Source organism: Neomonachus schauinslandi, chromosome 9, assembly GCF_002201575.2.
Source record: "Neomonachus schauinslandi chromosome 9, ASM220157v2, whole genome shotgun sequence".
Lineage (NCBI taxonomy): Eukaryota > Metazoa > Chordata > Mammalia > Carnivora > Phocidae > Neomonachus > Neomonachus schauinslandi.
The window spans coordinates 29,369,090-29,389,128 of record NC_058411.1 but is presented as its reverse complement, the minus strand read 5'-3'; the positions used below and the strand labels follow the sequence as shown (position 1 = coordinate 29,389,128).

Here is a 20,039-nt window from a genome sequence, read left to right as displayed (position 1 = left end):
ATCTCCTGTTGAGTTTGTAGGTGTTCAGAATGGTTTGATCCCTATCCAGCTGAATTCCTGAGACCAGACGAAATCCAGGTCTCCTACTCCTCCACCATCTTGCTCCGCCTCTCCAGAATACTGACATTTATTAAATCCAGATGATGGGTAATAGGTATCTCTATGTTTTTACATGTTTCAAATATTTCATAATTGAAGGTTTTCAGTTTAGAATAATAGCATCACAGTCCCTAGTTAAACATGTCAGATTGAACATATGCCACAGTTATTTCCTTCCCCTCCTTAAGCCCCTATCCCTTATTAAAGAAATATAAAAAGACATAAATATGCAAAGACGAGAAAAATAGGAGCAGATTAGAATTGTCAACACAGTTTTGGTCAGCAGAGAGGGATGGATGTTTTATAACTAATTTAATGATGTGGACAGAGCTGAGAGTGAATGCCTTTATAGAGGGGTACTAGGGAATGTTGACCTTGTACAACCCCAGAATTGGAGGACCCAAGTTGCTGGGAAGATTGGAGAGTTGGGACCAGTTGTAGGTAGATACTGGGGTCCCTTCCCTAACCTGGTATAATCATAAAGCCTCCAGAAAGCAGGAGAAATTATTTGAAACATTTTTTGCTGAGCTTGGTTCTTGGAATGTTGAATGCTAGGGAGGAAATGGAACCATTCTTCTCTAGAGAACCTGATGAATGACCTAAAATGACCTGTCTACACCTGGCATTTGTGGGTTCCCCAGTATATAGGGAAAACCTTCTGTCTAATTTAAACTGGAAAAGAATTTATGGAAATAATATTTAGTGACTTGCAGAATCACTGGGAAGGCTGCAGAACTAGGTTTGGAAAATGGTTGAGGTTTGGAAAGTGGCTGAGAGGACACTGAGTCCCACAGAAAGCCAGTGTGGTACTGCCCTGAACACTGCTTGTCCAGCTTTGTGTTGCCACCATGGGCACTTTACTGAGGGCACTACTATGCACCATAGGCAGTACGCTGTCCTCACTTCCCATGTAAATGGATTCACTGCCTCCTTGCTCTCTGCAGATAACTACATTTCAATTCAGAGTTAAAGATGTGCATATCTCACTGGCTGAGGGGCAGGTTGTATGTCTGCATCCTGTCTGTAAGAGTGTCTGGTTAAGTGACAATGTGGCACTTGTAGCTTCTATTGTGGAAGGTAGACTGTCTATATAAGGCAAGGAATTTCCCTGGATATAGGAAGAGTTCCAAAACTAAACAGATACTAGACAATCATAATTATATTTTTCCCTGTGTTCAGTTTCCACAACTAAGACAACTGGGTACCTAACCAGTCAGTCCCCTGTAGGAAAGTTTATGTAGTAATCAACAAGCCCTGCTTCCACACAGAGTTTCAGTCTTCCTTTTTAATGCCTGAATATTAAATATAAAAGGATAGCTAATGTTAGCAGACATATGAGCAAAAGCATTCCAATTGAGAAAGACCGTGATCACAACAAACAGAAGAAAAGTGTATGTGGGGGAAATACAGACTGCATATGAAGAAGAAGCTTTAAAAATTAGTTTAACGTTAGTGGGGATGAGACAGAGTATTGCAGTTATGAAATAAGAATACAATTTTTTTTTAATGGAAGAAACAATCATTGAACACAAAATTTTTTTCAGAATTGAATCTAAGAGTCAATATGAAACATTTAATAGTATGGTTAGAAAATGAAGGTAAAAACATTCTCCCCAGTACTTGAAAGAAAAAGAATTGGGTGGTGGGAGAGAAGAGATAAGCAACTATTCAGGAGATTTAGTATCAAATAAATAGAACTTTCAAAATGAAAGAGAAAAGGAAGGAGGGGAATTGTTAAAAAAAAAAAAAGAAAGAAAATTTCACTTAAAGAGATACGTTTTTATATTAAAAAGCTTACTGGGTGTCCAATACGAGGATTATAAAAAGACTCACAAAAAGGCTACTCCAGTATTTGAAAAGATCCTTCCTGAAAACAACAACAACAACAACATGTAACATATAAAAGAATAGGAATCAGAATATCACTGGACTTTTCAGTTCCAACAATGGAAGCTAGAGGATAATGAAATAATACCTTTAAAATTCCAATGGTAAATGTTTTCCTACCCAGAGTTCTGTACCTAGCCAAACTGTCAGTTTAAGGCTAGACATGCCAAGTCTCAAAGCTTGTCCATATGTACTTCTTCTTAGGCAGTTGCTGAATGAAGGTAATGGTCATCAAAATGAGGGAGTAAACTTAAGAATGAGGAAGATGTGAGATCTGGGAAGCATGGGACCCATCAGAGGAGAGGAGGGAAGGAACTGTCAAGATGATAATGATGGATGCTTCTGAGAATGCCAATGCAATAGACCTAATGATCAGTCGGGTCAGACAGGAGTGGAAGGATGGAGAGCTCAAGGAGAGAGGGTTCCAGGAAGGAGAAATGGATTTGATAGGGTATGTGTTGTTTTTAACCATATGGAAGAGTAATGAAAACTTTTTTTTTTCTTCTCTTGTTGAGTTTTGGGAGAATTAATGTTACATATATAGAAACTAAGCAAATGGGGGAAAAAATGAAGCAATTATTAACTCCAGGAAAAATAAGGGAAGCAATTAAGCAAATATAGCCATAGTAATACAAATCCTGCTATATGTATAGCTATAATACACACATGTACACACAGCACAGACAAAAATATATACATAGCATAGGGCAAGGGAAGAAAGGAGATACTTACTGAAGTATGCTTATTTCTCATTTCCACAACAGAACTTCAACAGGTAATATCTAAGACAAATCAAGAAATAGCAGTATGAACATGTTATTGAGAAATATGGAAATACTGGAGAGAACAGTGGTATGAAATGAAAGGGGTAGCTCCTGTGAATGGAGAATATGGGGTAAAGCACTCTTGTTTGTTTTTTTATATGTTGTAGTATTATTTGCCTTTAAATGTTGTAAGCAGTACTTTGATAAAAATGTAAATGAAAAACTAAATAGCATAGCAGTGAGTATCTTTGTACAATAGATTTTCCTTCTATAGATTGTAAAATCACTTCTCAGTGTTTGTTGTCCCACTTGTTGTATTCAAACATGGATGACATTTATCATTAAACTTCTGTAGGAACTAAGTATCCGAAAGCTAAATACGGCACAGTCCCTCGCCTCATGGCCCACTTGTGGCTTAGTTGGTGGTGCATCAGAAAACCTTGAAACATTGGGATATTTTGTATGATTGTCTTTTGGGAACCAAGGATGTCGTGGGAGTGTTTTAGAGACTTGAAGAGAAAGAGTAGATGCCTAGAACTCACAAGGAATGGAAAGTCTGGCAGAGATTCCAGGGCCTGCTGGAGAAATAAAGAGTTCTTGGGCTCATAGAGGAAAATCCCTTCTGCCCCTGGACAACTATACATTTCCAAATGTTGAAAGAAAGATTACAGAGCCCAACAATATGAATATTTTCTGGTGCAGCTTTTTTTTTGTTTGTTTCCCCTGGAAGGGTTTTACCAATTTTTATTGACTCTGTCAACATAAGGATGTCTGTTTTAACTGTGCACCATTAACTGTGAGTCCTGGCATTCTTAGGATTTTTCCTAATCGGTATAAAATGATGTAGCGTTGTTTTGATTTGAATGTCTTTGATGCTTATTATACCCATGATTGTTACAACACTAGTTAGGCCTTTTCTTGCACTTGTGTTCTGTTAAGGAATTTTCTTTACTCCAACATCTTTTTTCTTTTAAACTTTTTTTAACTAGTTTTGTCACAAAAAAAAATTCAAAATCAATTATTTTGTCAGAAAACTTCAAACTGAGAATCCCTCATTTTTATTGCCAGCAGAGCTGGTGTTAGAAGGTACTATGATGCATAGTAAAGTGATAATTTCTTTAAAGTAGAGAATCCCTGTCTTGATTCTGAATCACTGTAAGTTACATGCAGTACTCTCAAGGGATGCTGTGTAAAAGAACATGGCAGCATGACTGGGGCAGGGGTGGGGTGTGGCCAACTTCCTAGAAGGGACTATACCAAAATGCAGTCTTGAAGAGTAAGAGTTGGACAGGAGGAAGAGGGGTGGGGAGGAATAAGCCACGAGAATGAGGAAAGAGAATTGTATGAGCTTGTGTCCCAGCACAGGGTGCCACTTGGTTTCTCCTGAAGGCTCATTCAGGGTACATTCAAAGAATTGTAGCTGGATCTCTTTCCCTTTGACTGGAGCTAACTAGAGGGATCTGTCATGCATTTGGGAGATTGTTCTTTTGCCTTGAAAGTGGTAGGAAGTTATTGTGAGGTTTTAAGCAGGAGAGTGTAAGTGTTGTGCTTGCATGCGCTTTATAAACACTCAGTACTGAATAGGCAGAGTGATGAGATTTTAAAGTGTGAGTGCTAATGCAGACACACAAGATGACATCTGAAGATCAAACTTACCGTTTCAGCTAGGGGACTCATTTCACTTTGTTACAAAAATGAAAAGCATGGCCAAGAAACAGAAGACTTCCAAAGCCTCAAGGTTTTATCTTTGAATACTTGGTTGGTTTGCATTTTAGTTAGCTTTTTTCCTAGTTTGTAAATGAAAGTTTAAATGATAAAGTTAATAAATTTGCAGGTAACATGGAATCTAAAAACAAACCCAAAAAACCAAAACCAAGCTCATGGATATAGAGAACAGATGGGTGGTTGCCTGAGGTTGGGGAGAATGGGACGAAGTGGGTGAACGTAGTCAACAAGTACAAATTTCCAGTTATAATGGGTAACTCATGGTGATCTAATGTACAGCATGGTGACTGTAGTTAATAATATGGTATTGCATATTTGAAAGTAGCTAGGAAAACAGAACTTGAAAGTTCTCATCACAAGAAAAAACTCTGTAATCTTGTATGCTGACAGATGTTAACTGATCTTACAGATAACATGCAGTTATCATTTTGCAATATATACAAATACTGAATCATTGAGTTGTACACCTGAAACTAACATAATGTTATGTCAGTTTTACCTCAATTTTTAAAAATAATAAATCTGTCAGTAAATCTCATTTAGAAGTCAAGGATTTTTAAGTTTGAGGGAATCAATAAAAATAATTCTATTTGAGGGCTATGTATAAGTGTGTATGAATATTTGTATATGTGCATAATTAGTAAAGACAAAAAAACCTGGGGGAATGTGGTATGTGTTGGTTTAAGAAAAAATTATTTCATTTGCTCTTGTCTTAATTGCTGTTGACAAGTTGCCAGAAACATTTGTAGAGGACTCCTATTTTCAGAACCAGGATATATATATATATATATCTCCATGATGTGATCAGTTGTATATATGATTGTTGTGAAGTGTTTCATCAAGTATTTTATGTCAGCTTGGCAAGGGGTGGTCCTCTGCCTCTCCTGGATGCAAGTAGATTCTTTTGTTGTTCACCATCCGCCCCTCTGCCGTGGTTTTCTGGTTCTGTACTGGATTAAGTCTCTTCAGAAGTGAGCTGTCCTGTGAACTGGATCCTTCCTCTCCTCTGCCCTTATCTTTCAATGCCTGACTTACTGTGGGTGCTCAACCCACACAATGTCTGGAAGAATACACAAACTATTAGGAGTGGCTACCCTTGGAGTTGGTATTGGGGTGTACTGAACAAGAAGATATATTTTTCACTTTTTCTGCACTATTTCCGTTTTTGTTTTTTGTTTTTTTAAGCATATAATTCATGCACTTAAAAAACAGCATTGCAAAAGGGGTCAGCAATGGGAAGATTTGTATGGGAGAAAAATCACATAAGCATAAAAGAAGATTATCTTGAACATGATGAATTTGGTGGGGGTCATTTGTAATTTCTGGTTTCTGTTGTCCTTCCCACTTGTGCTGTACTAATCAGCCCTCCTTTTTCCTGTGAATGTGTTTATTTACTTTGCTAGGATTTTTAAGAGCTGATTCTATTGTGCATTAGTTTACCTTTTGGTGATTTCACTGTGACGGTGCCTTGTCCAGTTCTAATGGATGCATTTCTGGTTGCTCTTTTAAAAGATTTGCTCATTTGTGTGGCTATTTTTCATGCCCTTTCATGGTAACTGGATAGAAGGAAAGAAGGTCAAGTTGCTGTTATTTTTCATTCACTTCTGTTGTTGTGAAGGCTCCTAAAGAGAGAAAGATGAAGCTGAAATCTGTATTAAATTTTGGTTAAGTGGGCTTTTTCTTTCCCTTGACCTGTCCCCCTCAACACTGATATTTATGAGCTAACCATAACTACATTTTAGATTACAATATGAATTCTGTTAATCTATCTGTTAATTTCTAGTCCATTTTAACTGAGATCAAGTGATTTCTGTTTCTTAATGATTTCATTTCAAGGATACTGAGTTTAGATGCTTTGGGGATAAAGAAAGCCCTCAGGAACCTAGAGCTCTAATTGGGGAGAAAAGGCCGAACCAAGTGTAGGGTTACTCACAAATTTCAGAAAGTAGTAGGAGGAGAGGCATTTTTAGGAGAGAGGGTGTTCTAGTGCAAGCAGCTTGGCTTAGGAATCAGACCCCTAGAGCAGTGACCTGGTCTCTTCGGAGCGGCAGGGTCTTCACACATGAACTTTGTGGATCACACCTCCCAGCAACTGCTGTGGGGAGTGAACAAGGTTGTGTGTAGACTCCCAGCATAAAGGATGCTCAGACTGTGGTTAAAACTGATGGCAACAGATTGTTGAGGAGCATGTTCTAGAAAACATCATGGCATAGCAGACGGGATAGGAGTCTGGGAATGAGGAAATCTGGCTTCATACATAGGCTTTGCACCCTGTTTGCCTTTGGTGAACTTACAGTTTCAACCCTGAGAGACCACATGTGGAAGATGAAGGGTTTGGACAAGGTATTCTTTCTCATAACTCACAGTTTTAAATTCTGAATGTAAGGTCAGAGAAGGATACCCTTGATCTGAATCAGTCATCCCATAGATCTTTATGGAAAGGTGATACAGTTTGTCCTGATTTCCAGACCTAAATCACACAGTAACAGCGTGGCGATTGAGGAGGACGGTTTCCAGAAGACAAGTGATTTGACCACTGTAGCATTTTAAGGAAGTTAATTATCAAAATTTTTCTCCCACTAGATGTATTTCTGCTAGATGCAGAGATTCATACCAGAGTTGGACTTCAAAAGTAATAACTAAGGCTATAAAGGGAGACCTTTTTTCTTTTATAATACATTTTTGAAGTAGTTTTCTGCCATAAATTCTTTGCCAGTCCAGTATTTACTGGGAGTAAGTCCACTGGGTGTGAGCACTTTGTGTCATACGCAATCTCCTTACCTCCCTGAAAATGGAGGTAACTTCACAGGGTGCTCATGAGGACTGAAGGCATAAACATGTGTTGGAGAGTGAAATGGATGGGAGTCCTGATGCTTCGAGGCCCTGTAGGGGGAGCTTATAGTCAGAAATAAGGGTATGATAAAACAGACAAATGAGCCATCTGCAATCTGTATTTAAGGAAATGCTAAGGCAGTGTGGGGTGATTTTAATTTTTTTTTTTTAAAGATTTTATTTATTTATTTATTTTAGAGAGAGAGAGTGCATGAGCAGGAGGGGCAGAGGGAGAGAGAATCTCAAGCCGACTCCCTGCTGAGCACGGAGCCGGATGCACGGCTAGATCTGATGACCCTGAGATCAGGACCTGAGCCAAAACCAAGAGTTGGCCGCTCAACCTACTGAGCCACCCAGGCTCCCATTTAATTTTTTTCTTTTTAAGATTTTATTTATTTATTTGAGAGAGAGAGAATGAGAGACAGAGAGCATGAGAGGGAGGAGGGTCAGAGGGAGAAGCAGACTCCCCGCCGAGCAGGGAGCCTGATGTGGGACTCGATCCTGGGACTCCAGGATCATGACCTGAGCCGAAGGCAGTCGCTTAACCAACTGAGCCACCCAGGTGCCCTAATTTTTTTCTTTTAAGTCTTAGTCTTTGGGTGGTATTTTAAAATCTGCTAAGTGAAATGTGGTTACTGTTGATATTAATCATGATTAACAGTTATTTGGATATTAGAGTTATATGTAGAAGTAACTTGATGTTAAAAAAAATAACTTGATGTTTATCCATTATTCTTACTGATGCTACTTTCTACTCTTTTTCTAAGGTGAATTTACACGTGCTTTTTCAAGTGTACTTTCTTAAATTCTTTTTGGAATATAAATATTCAATTGAGAGAACCACGATATCTTTATTAAAGCCATTTGTGATGTTCTATCTTACTGAACCCTCTGGATTCCCATACTCCTCTCCTCTTGTTCCAGGTACACTTGAGGGACTTCAGGGTGGAAATGTTCCCTCTGTGTCTCCTCCTGGGAGGGTGACTAGCATAGTGCAAAGCACCATCCGGTGTCCCGGTGTCCATGTTGGCAGCCTGACAAGCTGTCTCAGTGATGCGGATTCTCTGCTGGGGTTCCTTGTGTGTGGATCAAAGGCAGCTTTCATAGCTTATCTAATTTAAATCTGACTTAATACAGTTCAGACCTTTTTTCCTTCTGTCCCCAGAAGAGAAGATCAATACTATTAGACTCCTCCTCTCCAGGTTACAAACAGTTTCAGTTTCTTGAGCCACTGACATCTCAAAGCAGAGTCAAATGGTGATATTTTTTTACATTGAGCCTGAATCTCTGCAGAAGGAGGACTGTGAGGATGAAAGGTGAGATGTCTGCGAATGTGGGGAAAGTTAGATGCGCCCCTGGAAGGGGGGTGAGTGATGACGGCCCAGCCTCACTCCTGTTAGGCAGCCTCACCTGGTTTTCCAGTTCACTACCACCTGGAGACCTGTTGGCAGGAGGGGATTTTATATCGATATTAAATTTAAAGAAATCTTCTGTAAATGAGGAAGTATAGGCAGTTGTGTATGAAGTAATTAATCAAATCTGTAAATACTGCTGATCTTATAGTCTTGAACACTCTACACTTCATGTAGCCCTCTTTGATTTCATTTAAATCAGGCGGTTTGTGCAAGATCATCTAGAAAGGACCTCAAGTCTGTTGAACTCTGACTTGCTTGGTGATTTGAATGGTTGGAGCATTAACATAGTGCAGTGTCTTATAATTAGTATTCAGATGTGTGTGCATTGTACTATATTCCCACGGGTTTTTTTGTTTGTTTTTTTAGTAACAGAATGATTATTTTTTCTCTTAAGTTTTTTCTTCTGATTATTAAAGTTACACATGCTCATTTTAGAAAATAAATAGTACAAGTACAAAAAAAAAAAAAAAAAGAGAAAGAAAAGAAAAAAAAAGCCCAGAAGTTATTCTTAATCCAGCTGTCTAAAGACAAACATTGTAAATCCTTTGGGGAACTCCCTTTGGCTTGTTTATAAATTTATATGTAACTTTTTTAAAAAACAGCTATATTTATAATGTATGTACAGTTTTGTTTGTATCCTAGATTATTTGAAAATTGGGAATTCTTGTCCCCAATTACGTTCAGTAGGATGCACAGTATAAAGATATTCTGTTTTTTAAACAGTGAATCCATGGTCGTATCCATTAATAAATCTTAGTTTAAATAAAACTAGTTGGTTTTTTTTTTCTCATGGAATCTTTAATCTACTAAAAAGTGCTATCGTGTCCTAAGGGAGGTGATATATCGTGCATCCCTGCCTTATTTAATTATGGGAGCCTTTTTTGTGGATTAATAACTTGGAGAATTTGAAGCAGAATTTGGGAAAAGCTGACAAGGATTTCCCCCTGCATATGAGACATGTATTGGTTCTTCCCTGGCATCCATTTTTCACATTCCCTTTTCCCTAGATCATATTTGGTATTAAGTGGTTTAGTACCAAGTCGTGCTTGATAATCAGCTGTGCAGTAGTAGATCACAGTGTACATATTGATGAATACAATTTTTATGTATTTTAAATGAATGTACAAATTAGTACATTAAAAACACATGTGCTTCACTGATCTCGTCTGGTCTCTTTTTTTTTTAAAACAGTGGGGTTTTTTTGTTTTGTTTTTTTAAGATTTTACTTATTTATTTGACAGAGAGAGACACAGCGAGAGAGGGAACACAAGCAGGGAGAGTGGGAGAGGGAGAAACAGGCTTCCCGCGGAGCAGGGAGCTGATGCGGGGCTCGATCCCAGGACCCTGGGATCATGACCTGAGGGGAAGGCAGACGCTTAACGACTCAGCCACCCAGGCGCCCCTAGTCTGGTCTCTTAATAACCTGCTGCCAGACATGGAAACGCTCAGTGCCCTGATAAGTGGGTGAGCTCCGATTTCTTTTCCTTGAAAGTATTAGTTTGCTGTACCTCAAAAACCTATTATTTTCCCTCTAATAATTCTGATTCGCTGTTACCCTCCTACTTCCTACCTTTTACTTTAATTTCTACCTTGAGCTCCTCAAACCTAGCTCTTTGGCATTATAGTAATTGCTTATTACATATGTTAGTCATATTTAAGCATAACAGATAAATATTCCCATTTATTTCTCTTCTTGTTTTGCCAGCTGTTGATTCATTTCACTGCTCATCAATAACTCCACCATATGACTTGCTCGGTACCTGCTTCATTCTGTCATCCCTTTTTGCCATCAAGCTTTCTGCCAAATTTTGTCGTTGCCTTCACAAAGCCTTTGAAATGTAACTTTTTCATTAAACTTTTTTAGTTGGGCAGGTGGGTAGGAGCCAAATGTTACTCCCCCTTTGGTTCTTGCTCTGGCCTAATAAAGACATTTTAAATTGTTTTCTTATCTCCAGATTCAAATGTAACTTGATCCTGTTACATAGGTGTTGTATCCCTTAACTTTTTTACTTCGTTAATTTCAGGGCAGGTTTTTTTGAATCTACTTTGTCTCCATCACTGGTGTCTTTTTCAGATAGTGAACATTTTGAGAACAGGTACTAGATTTATCAACCCTGTTCTTCCCATTCCTTCCTGCTTGTTGTTGAAGGGACAGAGCGGAAATGAAAAAAGGGGGAAATTCCTGTCTAAAAAGTTATGTGCTGATTCATAAATCTTAAATTATACATGACATTGATTGCACTGAGATGTTTGTATGTATTTCAAACCCTCTTGAAAGAATGAGACAGCCCTTCCAACTGAGATGTTACTTTTATGTAAAGTGAATGAAATTCAGGAAAGCCAGGAAAGGATGTAAAGAAGAGGTTACCTTATTTGGTTATCTTAGCTAACCTAATGTTCAAGCACTGTAAGCTTATATTTCTATTTTAAAATAAAGCTTATTACATTCTAAAATATATTTATGGGCATTACTAAAGAATATGAGCATTCTAAATCTATATATACAACTTTGTAAACTATTTACATTGATACTTTCATAAATACTCAAATTTCGTAATTAATATTATATAAACACCGGTGGAGGAATCTAACAACATCCCATTTTGGAAAATGGATGTATTTGATGACAAGCACTACATCTTTTTGGTGAATATACTGTATTGTGTGGTAAATTATTTTAGGGCAGGAAGTATAATTGGTTTTTTGGTTTTGGGTTTTGTTTTTGTTTTTTCTCTTCCCACATCTTCTTGTGTAGCCTTCAAACTATTTTTTATGTCCTTGGCACAAAGAAAGTTTTTTGTTTGGTTCCTTCAATTATTTATTGTTCTCACTTCCTTATCACTTATTCATTTCTTGGGAAAAAAATCATTTTTCCATTTTTCTGGTAGTTAATTCACTGTACAAATTGGGTAAATAAGGAAGATATCAAATGAGTACTTGCAGTATTTTTCTGGAGTTTAGGAAAGAGGGTCATGAGTAGAGATTCGGAGTTACTGCACTGAGATTGTATTTGAAGGTTCAGGTACCTGTGGCCTCACCAGAATGGACTGGCTACCGTGCAGCCATCTCCCCACATAATTCCATAATTTTCTCTTCATTCAGCTGCACAGGCATCTGTGACCCAACCAACTCAAGAATATCCTGCTTTCCAGGGTGCCTGGGTGGCTCAGTTGGTTGAGCGACTGCCTTCGGCTCAGGTCATGATCCTGGAGTCCCGGGATCGAGTCCCACATCGGGCTCCCTGCTCAGCGGGGAGTCTGCTTCTCCCTCTGACCCTCCTCCCTCTCATGCTCTCTGTCTCCCATTGTCTCTCTCGCAAATAAATAAAATCTTAAAAAAAAAAAAAAAAGAATATCCTGCTTTCCAGACTGATATTCTTACTTGGGTGTCCCCATGCCTGCTATCTCATCCTCATGCACTCAGTGCTGCGTACATCCCAGTACTAATACCCTTTATAGCTCCCTCAAAGTATGAAGGATGCTAAGAGAAGCCAACCAAGGCTGCCACTCTGGAATCACTAGCTTTTCAGTGGAGCCCACTGGTGATATTGAAGAGTGAGCAAAAAGAGAAAGGCAGGAGAAAATGAAGAACATGGTTATCATGGAAATCTAGAGAAGAGTGTTTTAGGAAGGAGGGAGGGGTCAAGAGTGTAAATGTCTCAAGGAGCCAGAATGATAAGGGCTGTTTTTACACCTGTAGCTTCCCTTGAAGGGAGGGATTGTTTCCTCAAATGCTCCTAGCACCCAAGTGTGTGGTCAGTGCCCAGAAAGAAATTGAGAAATGGTGGGAATGATTTAGAAGAGAGGAGGAAGCACTTCTGGAAAATTGACATTATTGGGAAAGGATGGTGGGTTATGTTGTGATAGACCTTGAGTGATCAAAAGACTGTCAACCAGTGGGATTTGAATGTGTCTTCTCATTTCCTGATAGAATTTGCAGGAAGTCACTGAACTAAACAGTGGGTTGGTATTCTTGCTAAATGGGTCTAACATAGACGCCAAGTAGTAGTACCTAGAGGTGGAAAACTAAATGTGTACCAGGGAAATTTCTATATAACTTACTCTTTCAACAGATGGAGGTGATGTGCTCTAAATTAGTATTGTTCTCCTATTTAAATCTATTGCTTTTTACTGTATTTAATGATGTTTAAGCAGGTTTGCTGATAATTAAGGGAATTGCTAATAATTGTCAGCATATGTTTGCTTTTCTCTCGACCCTAAGGAATAGGTTTTAGGTGTTCCTGATCTGTCATAATATTACACACATGGTTGACACCTTTATTTTTGACTAGTTTAACAAATGCAAAACATACATATATTTCTACATACACTAGTATCTGTCCAAAGTTCATACTGCACTGAAAGGGGTTTGATGCTATGCTGGGGAGAAAGAGAGGGAGATGGGGCAGGGAGGGAATGAGAATAGTAAAGAAGGTCCTATGACAGGAAAAAAAACCCTGTTATTTAACTTAGTTGTCTGTCTTCAACTCCTCGGTTTTTACAGGTCATTAAACTGTGGGCACGCTCTCTCCCTATGTGCCCCATCTATATCTTGAAATTAAAAGAAAACATTGCATTGTTTTATAAGATGTAAAAGGAGTCTTGGCATTTCTTTCAAACTGCAAAAAAAAATTTATGAAATATAAGATTTATAAAAACTCATCAAAAAATCTAGGAAGGCTTTGAGATGGTTCTGAAGAGGAGGTCTGTAGTAGAGACAGCCAAGCCTGGGCATTTCCAAGTCAGTTCTATTTATTGTCTTTTAGTGCTGGCTTTCAGTTTCCTCCTACAATGCATACAACCTCCCATATCCTAAAAAAGACAGTTCTGCCACAAACTGTTTTCTAAGGGAAATGAAACGCGACAAGAATGTCTTTATCCTGGTGGAATTAGTGTGTTGGCCTTTTAGAGACTGAAACCTCTGGGAATAGATTTATTTGGATTTCTGTGAGCTTGTAAGAAATGTTGAAAACATCTGATTTTTGTAAGAATCTACTTGGAATTGTTCTTTATGCTAGGGTATTCTTTGTTTGAAAGATATTTCATTGAAATCAACACCCCACCTCCCACCCCCCACCCAGGTTACAAAACAGCTCATAAATTCTAGCTTTGGTTATCTAAAGATTTTTTTTCTTTGGAGATGGGCTGGAGGTTACTTTGCATTTTGGCTCAGTTGGCTGGTTTTCCTCCCGTTTTCTGTGGAGCACTTCTCGAACCTCAGCTGCGGCCACATGTGCTGCCCCTCTGCCTCTGGAAGCAACAGTTAGCACGTTCTTCCACTTGAAGGCTTGCAGTTCAAGAGGAGCACGCGACGTTTTGAATTGTAAAGGAGTCTACGGCCATACCACCCTGAACGCGCCGATCTCGTCTGAATTGTAAAGGAAATCGGAGCAATCTGAGGGCAGAAGTATCTAGAGAGCTCAAAAGCCAGGTTTAATTAGGTAGCGGTGCAAAGCCTCTATCCCCTTCACAAAAGCGGGGGGAAGAGGAGCCAGAGTGAAAACAATTGGTGTTTCTGGGCCCGGCTGCCCGGCCCGGCCCCTGAGCCCAGCTGGAGCTCAGCCGGCCCTGCATTCTGCAGGCAGCGCGCAGTTTCTGAAACTCCCCTAAATGTTCCAGCCTTTAAATAGCAGCGAGCCTTCTAAAACGATGCTGCGTACTGCAAGAGAAATTAAAGCGGCTGCCTCGGAGGCAGGAGGCCGACTAGCGAGCTGCTTAATTATCGTGGAAGTAAGTGCTTGTTACCGCTGAGCGGAGTGTAGCGAGCGCGGGTTGTCCTCGGGGTGTCAGCCGTGATTTGTAGACAATGCAGCCCTGTCAGCGCAGTGCTGGTTCAGCAGCATCCTTCCAAACATGGATTTGGCAAGAATTTAAAGGCCACCTCTTGTGTAATTTGTGGAGCCTTGGAAAAGGGTCCTCTGCCTTTATTTTCAGGATGTGCGCAACCATGCGGGGTTTTGTACTCAGAATGTGTGCCTCTTGCCTCCTGACTGACGGGCTCGCAAGGAAGTTGGTGCTCTTCACCCGTCACCTGCAAGGATGCTAACACTCCTCTGTCGTCTGTCGGGGAAAATATGGAGAGGTCTGTCCAGAGCAGCGTTTTGTTTCTGCTGTCTTCATAAATGAGCACCGGAGGGTGGGGGAGGATGCAATGCGTAAGGAAATGCAGGCGTTTTGTTAATTAGCGGAATATTTCTAGCTTCAAGAGTAGACTAAAGAGAGCTGGGGAAGAGGTGGTGGTGAATGCGGGATTCATCCTGAGATATTCCTCGCGGGGTAAGTAATAAAGTGAGGGCAATACAGAGGAGTGCTAGTGGATGTAATGGCTCCGGGAAAACCCTGTTTATTTTCTCTCTATTGTATTTGCTCTTGCCAACTCTGTTAAGCGTTTGTAAAGAAACCAAAAAAGCAAGCAGGGTTTTGAAAGATGAAAGATACTAAAAAGTGAGTGTTGCAGTGTCCCGGATGACATGATTCTTAGTCTTGTTTAAAAACTGACTATATGTTGCTCTAATTAGTGAACTCTGCTGGTCATGTTTCGAACTTCTGGTCAGCACAGGGGTTCGTGATGTTCTACGTTATTGGAGGTCACTGGAGCCTGACTTGGTCCGCACTTGGGGTAGGAGCCTTGATGTCTCGGGACAAGATCCCCACCCCCTCCTATTACATGAAATTAGTTCAGTGAAGCTAACGTATTAATAGTCTTTCAAGATCTGTATCATTTGATTTTGTTCAATGCTTTCACTTTCTTTCAAACCTGCTTTACCAAAAAGATAGGCTGTGAACTGTGACCCACAGTCCATTATTGAGTCTTTTATTTTCATGTCTCTGGTTTTAGCAATTGCATATTTATTTTTAGAGGTATTTATCAAATGCTAATTCTAATTGTCCTTCTTCTCTCTTTTAGAGAAAGCATGGGATTGTGGCAATCACAGAGTCCCAGTAATACAAGTTCCATTCAGTTTTTTCTGAAAGAAAGCTGTCTGTGAAAGCAAAGCAAAGGGAACCATTGTGGATTATAATGTTTTGAAGATCTGGATTTTCAGAGGTTTGGAAATAAGGCGTCATTTTACCTTTTAAATGAAAAAGATTAAGATCTCATGCAACTGCTGTATTTTCTGGAAGCCGTTCTCCAAAAGGGAAGTGCACATTTAAAACTTAGCTATGATGGTCCTTTGTGCAGGGATTTGAGTCTGATTGCTTCTCCATCATGACCAGCCTGAAACGGTCGCAGACAGAGCGGCCCGCTGTCCCCGAAAGGGCCTCGGTTGTCGCCACGGATGGCGCTCCCAAAGTCCACACCGACGACTTCTACATGCGGCGCTTCAGGTCTCAGAATGGCAGCTTAGGGTCCTCAGTCATGGCTCCGGTAGGGCCCCCCCGAAGTGAAGGTTCTCACCATATAACCTCCACCCCCGGAGTCCCCAAGATGGGGGTTAGGGCTAGGATTGCGGATTGGCCCCCACGAAAGGAAAACGTCAAAGAATCTAGCCGTTCAAGCCAGGAAGTAGAAACCTCAAGTTGTCTTGAGAGCCTGTCCTCCAAAAGCAGTCCTGTGAGTCAGGGAAGTTCTGTGAGCCTCAATTCCAGTGACTCAGCCATGCTGAAGAGCATACAGAACACGCTGAGAAACAAGACGAGGCCGGTGGAGGGCATGGACTGCAGGTTTCTGCTGCCCGAAGCCTACCCCAGCTCCCCCAGGAAGGCTCTCCGCAGGGTCCGGCAACGGAGCAATAGTGACATCACCATAAGTGAGCTCGACGTGGATAGCTTCGATGAATGTGCCTCGCCCACCTACAAGACTGGGCCGTCTCTGCACAGGGAATACGGTAGCACCTCCTCAATTGACAAGCAGGGAACGTCTGGGGAAAGCTTCTTCGATCTGCTGAAGGGCTACAAAGACGACAAGTCCGATCGAGGTCCAACTCCGACCAAGCTCAGCGACTTCCTCATCACCGGCGGGGGCAAGGGCTCCGGTTTCTCACTGGATGTTATCGACGGGCCCATCTCCCAGAGAGACAACCTCAGGCTCTTTAAGGAAAGGGAAAAACCACTCAAGCGCCGCTCCAAGTCCGAAACCGGAGACTCGTCCATTTTTCGGAAATTACGCAATGCCAAAGGTGAGGAGCTTGGGAAGTCGTCGGATCTGGAAGATAACCGGTCGGAAGACTCTGTCAGGCCTTGGACATGCCCAAAGTGCTTTGCCCACTACGATGTCCAGAGTATATTATTTGACTTGAATGAGGCGATTATGAACAGGCACAATGTTATCAAGAGGAGAAACACCACCACGGGGGCATCGGCCGCTGCCGTGGCCTCCCTGGTCTCGGGGCCTTTGTCCCACTCGGCCAGTTTTAGCTCCCCGATGGGCAGCACGGAGGACCTGAATTCCAAGGGGAGCCTCGGCATGGACCAGGGAGACGATAAGAGCAATGAGCTGGTACTGAGCTGTCCGTATTTTCGGAACGAGATCGGTGGAGAAGGTGAAAGGAAGATCAGCCTGTCAAAATCAAATTCTGGTTCCTTTAGTGGGTGTGAAAGTGCCTCCTTTGAGTCCACGCTTAGTTCCCATTGCACAAACGCAGGAGTGGCCGTACTCGAGGTGCCCAAGGACAGCCTTGTGCTGCATCTGGACAGGGTGAAGAGGTACATCGTGGAGCACGTGGATCTGGGCGCATACTATTACAGGAAATTCTTCTATCAGAAGGGTGAGTGGAGATCCTGTAGCATGATGGTTAAAATAGTTAAATGTATTTGCTACCATTTATGTCTTTTTGAGTTTTTGAGTTACTTCTTTCAGGCATAAAAATGTATATTTAATATTAATGGTTTTTTTTATTTAGTGGATGAAATTGTAGTTTTTGTATAAAAGACTTGCTCTGTTACCTTGAGAGATAAATGCCATAAAGTTGAAAATATTTTTTTTTTTTTTTTAAAGATTTTATTTATTTTTTGACAGAGACACAGCGAGAGAGGGAACACAGCAGGGGGAGTGGGAGAGGGAGAAGCAGGCTTCCCACAGAGCAGGGAGCCCGATGCGGGGCTCGATCCCAGGACCCTGGGATCATGACCTGAGCCGAAGGCAGACGCTTAACGACTGAGCCACCCAGGCACCCCTAAAGTTGAAAATATTTTAAAGATAGCTTTTTTTTTTATAAGGACTACAAAAACAATGCTGCCTTTTCTTAGCACTTTTATAGTTAGTACAGAACCATTTCTTTTCTGCCTCAGTGTTCTCATCGGTAAATGGGGCTTACACATTCCTATCCTTTTGATAGGAATTTTAGTGAACATTAATTACGTTATTTGACAAAAGTTGCAGAGCCAATAAGTCTCAGGCAAGAGTCAAATCTAGGTCTTATAGAATGGGGTAGAAAAGGGGCTGAAGAGATAAGTACCCTTAACATGTTGGTAACTTCCTTTTTAGTCTTTTCTGTTTTGTGTGTGGTGGGGGGAGGGATATATATTTTTGGATTGGACTTTATATTTCATCTCCTGCTTTTAAGAAAGGCCCTGTGATTTACTGAACAATAAGTAGTTTAAACGAAGTCTTAGGAGCAATCTAGTAATGTTTTTGAGCCACATAATTCATTGAAGAGTGAGCTTAATTAAGTCCACAAGTACCCAAGCTGAGAAGCAGGCTGCTCGCCAAGGAAGGACCTACACTGTGGTCCATTAGCTAGCTCAGGAGTCTCCGCAGCCTGACCGAGTGGTCCCCTGGATGCAAAGTACTAGAGCAGTTTGACTTTCCACATACTGCTTCGGCGTTTTTGAATCTTACTTAGACTTCTTCTTCCAAATGAAGTTCCACTTCTAGTGCTCCTGGTAGCTGTATTACATTGTTCACATTGGAATAAAACTTATCCTAAGGTCATTACATGATAGACTGTATTCATAAGGGTTTATTGACTGTAAGAATCTTGTCTTGTTGCTAAGTATCCATGTCTTCTAAATGTCTGTCATAAATACTTGACAACATGATAATGAAAATGCCATTTCCATTTTTAAGCAGTCGATGTTTTCTCAATAATTTTATGGAGTTTTGATTTTAGAAATCACCTTTTCCTTATATACTGTCCTATATACCTTGACAAGGCTTCTCAGTGTTGCCATCTTGGCATTTGGGCCAGGATACTTCTTTGTTGGAGGGGGCTGTCCTGTGTGCACTGTAGGATCAGATTAGCAGCAGCCCTGCCCTCTACACCCTAAATGACAGTAGGTACCCCTCCCTCAGTTGTGATGACCGGAAATGTCTGCAGGCATTGCCAAATAAATGGCTCTTGGGAGGTAAAGTTGCATCTAGCTGAGAACCCCTGCTTTATTGTACCTGGGGACATTTTCCACAGGGGTTCCTGAGCGGTCTGTTGGTGGGGGCCATCTTGCTAAAAACAGACACATTAAGAACATACTGGTTATAATTTTACATATGTAGTAGTGGGCACTTTATCCATTAGGCAGTATAAAAATATTAATGAACAATTTAGAGCACTTATTATGTACCAGGAACTTTTAGTAAGTATTTCCTATGCCCTGCATTTTTCTCCTTTCAACCTCAAAATGCCCACTGAGGTAGGGTACCGTCCGTGATGCCATTTCCCAGACGAGAAGACGGGGGCTTTACAGGTTAAGTGGACGTAAGTGGAGCTAGTAGTGTGGGAGCCCGGATTCCACTTCTGCTTGTCTCACCGGCGTCCTCTTCTTAACCACTGTGCTCTTTTCTCTGCTGTGTTAGACTGAAGGGAAAGAGGATGTTTTTATGTTTAAATCTGGTAGAAATTTGTATGGCATAAAAAATTTGGACATCTATATTCCAGAGGAATCCAGCTTAGATCATAACATTTCATAAATTTAAAAGCCACCAATCCAAAGTCGTTTCTAATTTGAAGTATGGAAAATACCCTCTTATGCAGCATAATTGGAACTGGGTTAATTGAAAATACCAGTTAAAAGTAGGGAATCTTTAAAAGTTATACATGCCCAATATATTTTATTTTCACTAAAATATGTAAGAATGTACTTGCCAAACTCTTGTGAGGCCGAGGGTTTTTCTTTAACAGTGATCGTACTATTTGGAATTTGACGTTGTATTAACAGTATAAAACTGTAAGAGCTACAACAGACTAACTAGCAAAGCAATCCAGTCTTATAAGATCTTAGGTTTCATTTTTTTTCTCCTTTTTTATAGTTGTCTTGCCCACATCTAATCCAATAGCTTTCTTTTTAGTGACTTGCTTTTATTAAGTCTTTCTAAAGCCTTCAGCTTAGTTTTTAATAGAAACAAGATTTATCTTTAATACTCGTATTCCATCAGCTTTCAT

The 20,039-nt window shown here is 40.5% G+C and overlaps 1 protein-coding gene across 1 annotated transcript in view; it reads left to right on the top strand.

The window, feature by feature from the left end:
* SIPA1L1 (signal induced proliferation associated 1 like 1) overlaps positions 1-20,039 on the top strand; it is a 368,372-nt gene that overhangs the window by 216,266 nt on the left and 132,067 nt on the right. The window contains exon 5 of the mRNA XM_044918349.1: positions 15,629-17,429. Coding sequence (XP_044774284.1) covers positions 15,932-17,429 — 1,498 coding nt within the window. The 5' untranslated portion in view covers positions 15,629-15,931. The remainder of the gene's footprint in view (positions 1-15,628; positions 17,430-20,039) is intronic.